Source organism: Microchirus variegatus (genome assembly GCF_963457635.1).
Source record: "Microchirus variegatus genome assembly, chromosome: 5".
Lineage (NCBI taxonomy): Eukaryota > Metazoa > Chordata > Actinopteri > Pleuronectiformes > Soleidae > Microchirus > Microchirus variegatus.
The window spans coordinates 14,081,346-14,089,310 of record NC_139806.1 but is presented as its reverse complement, the minus strand read 5'-3'; the positions used below and the strand labels follow the sequence as shown (position 1 = coordinate 14,089,310).

The 7,965-nt window shown below is 42.6% G+C and overlaps 1 protein-coding gene across 1 annotated transcript in view; it reads right to left on the bottom strand.

The window, feature by feature from the left end:
• Positions 1 to 477: 477 nt before the first annotated feature.
• The window catches only part of ptprsb (protein tyrosine phosphatase receptor type Sb), a gene marked incomplete at both ends in the record, with an annotated part of 55,049 nt that continues 47,561 nt past the window's right edge, over positions 478 to 7,965 (bottom strand). Inside the window, 11 exons of the mRNA XM_083890579.1 lie at positions 478 to 546; positions 1,060 to 1,195; positions 1,299 to 1,453; positions 2,036 to 2,161; positions 2,262 to 2,388; positions 3,370 to 3,548; positions 4,183 to 4,468; positions 4,664 to 4,818; positions 6,149 to 6,268; positions 7,171 to 7,349; positions 7,820 to 7,943. Of these exons, the coding sequence (XP_083746705.1) occupies positions 478 to 546; positions 1,060 to 1,195; positions 1,299 to 1,453; positions 2,036 to 2,161; positions 2,262 to 2,388; positions 3,370 to 3,548; positions 4,183 to 4,468; positions 4,664 to 4,818; positions 6,149 to 6,268; positions 7,171 to 7,349; positions 7,820 to 7,943 (1,656 nt within the window). The remainder of the gene's footprint in view (positions 547 to 1,059; positions 1,196 to 1,298; positions 1,454 to 2,035; positions 2,162 to 2,261; positions 2,389 to 3,369; positions 3,549 to 4,182; positions 4,469 to 4,663; positions 4,819 to 6,148; positions 6,269 to 7,170; positions 7,350 to 7,819; positions 7,944 to 7,965) is intronic.

The window sequence follows — 7,965 nt, the reverse complement described above, 5'->3', positions numbered from 1 at the left end:
GGTGCAGCAAATATCCAGGCTCTTTGTGTTTCCTGTTTTGTTTTAGTTATGTTTATCTTCTTTTTTTGTTGTTGTTGTATTTTATACACATATAGTATTGTAATTCCTGTTGAGAAGCCGTTTGTTATTTCACTGGTTCATATTGGCGATAGCTGACCACAACACACATGTATTATACGTCCTTCACACTGGAACACTGAGGTAAGTATATGGATTATACATGAATAGTCTCCACACCCACCAGTCTCTCTGGTGAGGTCCTGGTGAGTGTGACATAGACATAGATTTCTTGTTGCTCTTTTTGTTGTTGCTTTTTGTCCTTGTCGGTGTTCACGTCGTCTTTGAGTTGGTCTCCCAGAAAAGTTTCAGTGCTCACGTTTATTCCAGGCTGTCTCTCTCTCTCTCTTTCTTTTTGTTTCACTTGTTGCTTTGTTTGTGGAAACGCTGAAGCAAAAAACGATGGAGGGACAGCTTCACTTATGTTGCATAGTGGTCAAAGCTACCCAGGTATTCCAGAGCAGCCTGGTAGCAGAACTGGTACTCATCCTGAGTGAGACACAGAAAAGAAGCGCTATGTTGTAGCTGGCAACTCACAACACGTAAAAATATACAAATGTCAACTTTTGTTTACAACTTTTAAAAACAAAGAAGTGAGAATAAAGTGAGACAGCTTCTCACAGTAGTTTAATTTGTGGGCTGATAAAATTCCACGAACGCAACATTGCATTCTTCAACACCTAAAAATAAGACTTTATGAATGACTGTAAAAAATGTTTTACAAATAATGCTTTAACGACTCAACAAGTGAGGGACCATTTCAGTTTTACTGTCATAGCAATATCCAGCAAAGCATCATAAAAACAAGTACATAACTGTATTTTCATATACTTAGTATTTCATACATAAAACAACTGTAAAAACAAACCTCCTCATACAAATTGTTTTTATATAGGTGTACTTTATGAGGAAATCGTATTACATTGGATATAAAGCCAGATTGATATTCACACCGTTTGTGAAGCAGTAACACATCATCCCTGTGTCTGTGTCTGTGTTTACCTCAGTTTGCACCATGGCTGGTCTCTGTGTCCGCAGCATTTTGACAGTCTGGAAGATGTCCACCGCTCCTTCGTAACGCATCCTCTCCAGGACAATACTCAGAGTGATGAAAACACCTGTCCTGCCCACACCAGCACTGCAGACACAAAGCAAAACACTTCACTGTAGCTTCTCCAGCGCGGCTTACTTACTTACTTACTTACCCACTGACATGAACATGCCACAGTCGAGCTGCTTACCTGCAGTGAACGCTGATTGGTCCGTCCTGACCAAACTGCTCCTTGGTTTTGTGCACTTGGCCGATGAAATCAATGAAGCCCTCGCCAGACTTGGGCACGCCTTGCTCTGGCCAATCGGTGAATTGGAACTGACGAACTGTCCGTGATTGGCCGTCCTGGAGGGACGAGGAAACATGATTTGAATAATGGCACACAGCTGAAAATATCTGTTGTCTCTTCAGCACAGTCAAATGTTTATTTTGAGGAGCGAGACTCTGCCAAGGAATATCCTTTCTACCTTCTAATGATTACTGTTATCTGACCCTGGATCAGTGGCTGTGGTTAACGTCGAGCTGTAACGTCAGTATGTCTGCTATTGTCAGCCACTCAGTACGCAATTACATCTTTTCTCCTCTGCTCAGCCTTCCTGACTCCCCTTTAATGGAGATCAATAGAGCATCTGTCGATGTGGCGTCAGTGTGGGACAGGCTTAACTAGACTTATCTATGACCGCCACGCCGCGCCGCGCACGAGCGGATGCGCGCGGGCACGGACACGTCTCACGTATACACTGTCAAGATTGTCTGGAGACAGCGCTGTCGAATGAGTAATCTGTCGATAGTAGCGTCAGAAACATTTACATACAACAGTAACACACTACAGGTCGATGGGACATGCTTTGCACCAAAAAACATTTATGGATTTGGAAAAGTGCAGAAAAGTCGCTGCCGTCCATAAACACAGACGTGACAACTCACCCTGGCATCTGTGACTTTGAACTCCCGCAGAATGTACTGAGGCATGTTATACTCTGCCATAGGATCCACCACGAAGTACTGGTACCTGGCCGAGCGCTCGGCGGGCCAGTACTGGTGGCACTTCTCCTGTAGAGCGTAGAAAAGAAAGAAACACATCGATCCACTGTTGTACACCGGTGGCATTTTTCCTATAACTGTTCGTGTTTACACATTCTCGTGTCCGTACCCGTCCCATTTCTCTCAGTTTGGTGAGCATGACCACTATGGTGGAGTTGTGCTCCCACAGCATCCTCCAGAAATCCTCTGTAGTCTCAGCCAGTGGTCCCTGGGTGGCGATGTAGCCTCTCTGCTGCCTACGCACACAATTACATCGAGTTCAAATAACATTATTTATCTTTTAGGAGATTCATTAGTGTGAAAGCATCAGTGCATGTCCACATGTGGCACAAATTAATCCTCTTATATCAACAAAAAAAAATCGGTGAGTACAAAAAATAAAAATAATGGTGTAGGTTGTAAATCAGCCATTAATGAGTCTAAAGGACGTTGCTTACAAAGCTTGACGTGGCCCTTTAAGTCCTGAAAGTGAGTGTTTCTCCGGCCTGAAGATGAGTGACTGTATTTGCTGGACGTAAATAGACATAAATGGATCTGTGTCCCATTTTTTTTACGGTTCTGCTGTCACAAGTGGTGATTAGCGGCTCCTGTTCAAGTCCAATCATTTTGCTGCTCACTTATGATTTAATTTAATGGGTTGTGATGACAATAATGCTAAGAGAACACAACCAGGCTGTCATGTTGAATGTGACGACTGGGTCAATAATAATAATGACTGGTGGACTTTTTTTTAGTATGTTTTTCCTCTGGATGATGAGGAGTTGTTGACATTTAAATTAGTTTCAATACTGGGTTTGTGGTGATTTATTGTTCCTGAATATCTGTACAATTCATCCCTCTATTAGCTGGTTCTAAAAGTCTTGAAGTCGGTCTTCATTCTTGTTTCTTACTCCTCAGACTTTAAAAAAAAAGGGGGACAGGCTTCAGGCAGGAAAAGCATATATGTGTCTGTACACACTGAACGCCTGAGTCATCACAAGCGCTTCTGCATCTGCCCTCCTTCACAGGGACGGAAGCGAGCGCAGTACAGCCAGACAAAATGTGTACAGTAATGACAGATGTGACAGGATATGACAGGTGAGAGTGCTGCGGTGAAAACCTATCCACTCCGTTCACTCATCAAGTCACCATACGGAGGGGGGGGGGGCAAAGGGGGTCAAGATGTATTAGTGTTTCGTGAGAGGAGAAAACACACAGACACACACAAACATACACACCTGTATCCGTCTATGTAACTGGCATTGATGTAGTCAGAGCCTTCCAGGCCTCTGATTGGCTGCAGGCAGACGCGAGTGGTTTCATAGGGCATGATGTTGACCAGTCGGTTCTTGAATTTGTTGCAAGGCAAGTTGGCCGTGACAAACCGGGACGTGTGGGCTTTGGTGTTCGCCAGTCGCTGGAGTGAGAGAGAGAGTAAAGGATTTGCACGTGAATACAAAGATTTAAAGATTTTAAACTATTGTCTAGAGCAGGATAATTTGCCTGTTTGCTGTTATACAAACTGTATTCTATATTCAAATACTTCTAAAAACCAAATATGGTTGTGAGACGGGACATTAGGACAGGAAAAACAACACCTTTAAAACACAAAACATTGTTAAAGACAATTTTAATCTTAACTTCTTACTAGTAACACTTCACATTACAGTAAAGTAACAACACGGTAATAAAATATTATGGTAAAAAAACAAAACAAAATTTCTAATTAAATGCCCAGCTTGGTAATAATAGTGTTAATATTACAGTAATACCATGTAATTTTAAAATTAATATCCAGGTAATTGCTTGGTAATGAGTATCACTGAAAGCTACTATCAATGTGTTTGAAAGTTTAAATTCATCCTTTGTTACGTCCCACATACTTTTTTTCATTGTTATTACCAAGGTAATACCTGGAGATAACTATAGATACAAGATGGTTATACCATAATATCACATAATTACTAAAGGCAAAATTAATAGACGCAACTATTTTTCTCATTCCAGACAAACCGTATAACTTAAAAACTCCAGCCTTGGCTTTCCTGTACCTTAAACTCCAGCTCCATGCCAGTGACATGCTCTCCAGTCTCCACCTTGGACAGCTTCTGCATGTACGAGTACAGACTCCTGGCAGCCACCTCAGTGTTCCCACAGGCCACCGCTTCCAGCAGGGCCTCGTGAATGAAGCTGTACTGATCCTCCGTCTGCACCATGTAGTTCCTCTGCGAGCGCATCAGGGTCACGTGACCGTAGATGTCCACCGTGCGCTCGTGTCGAATGCGCTCCAGCATGGCATCGATGACGATGAAACAGCCCGTGCGGCCAACACCAGCACTGATGAGGAGAGAGGAATAAGTTTAAGGGATTTAAGAGGAAACTATTGGATTCTTGTAAATGTTGTTTGAGAGTTCATAGCATGGACACTTCTGTCATTTACACAGCAACACTTTTTAATATACACAATCATGCAGTTGTTTAGATTAACTGCATAGCAGGGCCCTCAGTGTGTGTGTTTATGTAAAAGCATACCTGCAGTGAGTGATGATAGGTCCAGCATCAGGAGGGTTGCAGGCTTTGACCCTGCGGAGGAAGTTGAGGAAGGGAGTGGGATACTCCGGCACACCGTGATCTGGCCAGGCTGTGAACTGGAACTGCCGCACCTCTCTCCGCTCACTGTTGCCACTCTAATGTAAGGAAGGAGCACAGAGAACTGACCTTTAAAGGGGACATATTATACCCTATTTCTCCAAGTTAAACTAGTTCCCTGGTGTCGTAATGAACTGTCTGTGAACATGTCTGTGGCATGCTTTGGTCAAAATACCATAAGGATGAAGCACCACAGCAGTTCAATCACCCTGCCAAAACAGCCCTGTTCAGAACACTTGGTTTAGTAGTATGTCTTTAGGTCCACCTTTAAAAAAACATAGGCTACTTGGAGCTAACAGCTGTTAGCATTTGGAAAAGTGCTCATTTGCAGGCTTTAGCAGGCACATTGCCATCATATATAACATGTATCCACTGGACAGATAAATCTGAGGCTGGAAGTTTGTGTAGAACTCTGTGCTGCACTGTGGAGCCAAGAATAGAATGCTTCGCGGATGTCTGGGTTTCGGATACCGTTGCCCTTGCCAGCACTCTCGCCTTGGTTTAAGGACAAAGCAGAGCTCCGTGAAACAACAATCCCAGGAATTTAGCGCATTGTGACGTCCCAATGAGCGCGGAAGTCAACATCGCATGTTTTATCTCCTGTACTTAGACTGAGGACCACAAAAACATGAATGAGTCATCTTTTTTCACACTTTTCCAACTAATAGGACCTCCAGAGTCCCAAATATAAGGATTTAAATGATTAAAAAGTTGATTTTGCATAATAGGTCCCCTTTTAGTCACTGAAACCACTGGTGACTGCACATGTGTAAGCTCCAATTCCACTGTTATCATTATAATAGTCTAACAAATATCACCTACCTTCACACATTAAAAAAAACTGAACAAGCCCTTTATTCAAAAATATTATACAGCACATGAGGCAGGAATAGAAGAACACCAGCATGGCAAAAATGTCCACGAGCATTGTTCTCTACTGTAAGACACATCTCCTAACTTGTCATTTCACAACTCATCAATGAAAATTTTGAGAAGCAGCGCAACGTGGAAGCTACACTTGGCCTAGTTTCTGTGTTTGTTAAGTAGGCCATCGAGACATGCCAGTCTGACAGTCCTAGATTAGCCCCTCGCTTTAAGACAGTGCTCTGCCTCCAATAGAGATCACATCTCAGCACCTGACACAGGGAGCCGTGGCCTGGTTCGAATACACACTAATCTATTGTCCTCTGAGAATCCACATTCATTACTCATGCATTAACGGTGGCAGCGCATCATTCCTTTAAATGCTCCCGGTGCCTTCACTGTCAACCTGAGGGATCAAAACAGCTTTCAAATTCAACTAAAACAGAGAGCAGAACGGAGAGAGGAAAGGTGGATCAAGAAGGAAAAGAGAGCAAACAAATGTACCTTGTGTAGGGAGAGTGTGCGCACGCAGAAGGTGGCCAGCTCCATCGTGTCCAGCAAGGTGACCTGGATCATCCCGTATGTTTCTGTGCCGCGGCTGGGCCAGTACTGATCACACTTTATCTGCGTTCACATGAGAAATATGCATTTTAAGGCTGGACTGAACATCACATATCTTCTTTTCCTGCAGGTTTTTTTTAAAAAACCAAACAGATCCAGATAAATTCATACTGGTATATAACAGTGCTGTAGACAGTGAATGTATCGGATGTGGATCAATATGCTCACTTGATATTGCTGTAAATGAGCATTAATGATTTATAAATATAGGGCGGAAAAAGAGCAACATTTAACCTTAGTCTACCATTACCCAGTTTTCTTTTTTTTAATGTAAAACATACATTCAGAGGCTATAATGATGTGCACATCTTCAGCACAACCTTGGCAATCTGATGAAATAAATGTAATTCAATATTCACCAACTATATGAACACACCTGAACAGAAAGTACTTAAAATTCTTGAAATCAGATTTAATTTATGAAATGTGGAACTACGTCACTGCTCAAAGTTAATTTTTATGAACAAAAATAAAATTTAAAAAAAGTCTATTTTGTGACTTCTGCACAGTTATCGTTTCTCCTGTTTTTTGTTGTTGTTTTGTTTCAATATGTGATATAAAATGAATCATATCTTTGACTCAACAACACAGCACGTTTTGTAAAGGCTGAAGACATGACTAATAATCACACAACCCCAGGATGTCCATATAAGGAGTTGCATAGTATTCCCACGGCAATTTACCAAGGGTGCGCCTGTGGATCTGTGCACTAAGGGTTAAGACAAATCCCCCAGATTTGTGATAGCTTGACTAACAGAAACAACTAAACTTCTCCTAATTTGTGTCAGATTAAAAGTAAAATAAGTAGCATACTACTACTAGTATGCACGTTAGTAAGCGCCTAGAATATGTGTTCCCTAATCTAAAGTGTTACTGTTTGGATGTCTAAAGGCCTGGTTCCTTACCCGTGACTTCTCCTCCAGGCGTGTCATCATGACAACAGAGGCAGACCTCTGCTCCCAGACCATCCTCCAAAAGTCCCCAAATGTCTCCGACAGTGGCCCTTGAGTAGCAATGTATGCATTCTGCTTCCTGTAGCCGTCGATGTAGTTAGCGTTGATGTAGTCGCTCCCCACGATACCTGCTGCGAAGACACTTGTGAGCCTTTTGCTAAACTGCAATCTGCATATGCGACATTACGAATTAACCTTCCTGTATGACATCAAACAGCCTAATGAACTGTTTGTTTCTCGACAGCTGCTGGATGACTTGCGGATGATAAAAAAAAAAACCAACCAAACAAACAAACAAACAAACAAGGCTCTGTTGCTGTAAATGCATGAGCTCCAGATCAAATCCATTCTCTCCCTCCTTGTTCCGGAGGAGTGCTGGCTGCACTTGAATGAACACACGCTGTTTGTCAGTTTCATGCCACTGCACAGAGCCGCTCTGCAGAACTGTTTGCAATTTCAGATGTCATCCATCGTGCAGCGCTCTCTCTCTTCTCTCTCTTCATTCTCTTCCTCTTCGGTGTTCACACTCCCCAAACACTAATACACTCAGACTCTCCCATTTGATTCTCTAAACATCTTCTCTAACCTGCTTCTCGTTTACCTTCAATGGGAGCCATGATGACTCGAGTGTGGTCGTACGCTATGACATTGGCATAGCGGTTTTTGGGCTTGTTGACCTCCAGATTTGAATGTTCCCACGTGAACTGCTGACTTGGGTCGATTGACTGGGAAGAAGCAGCAAATATA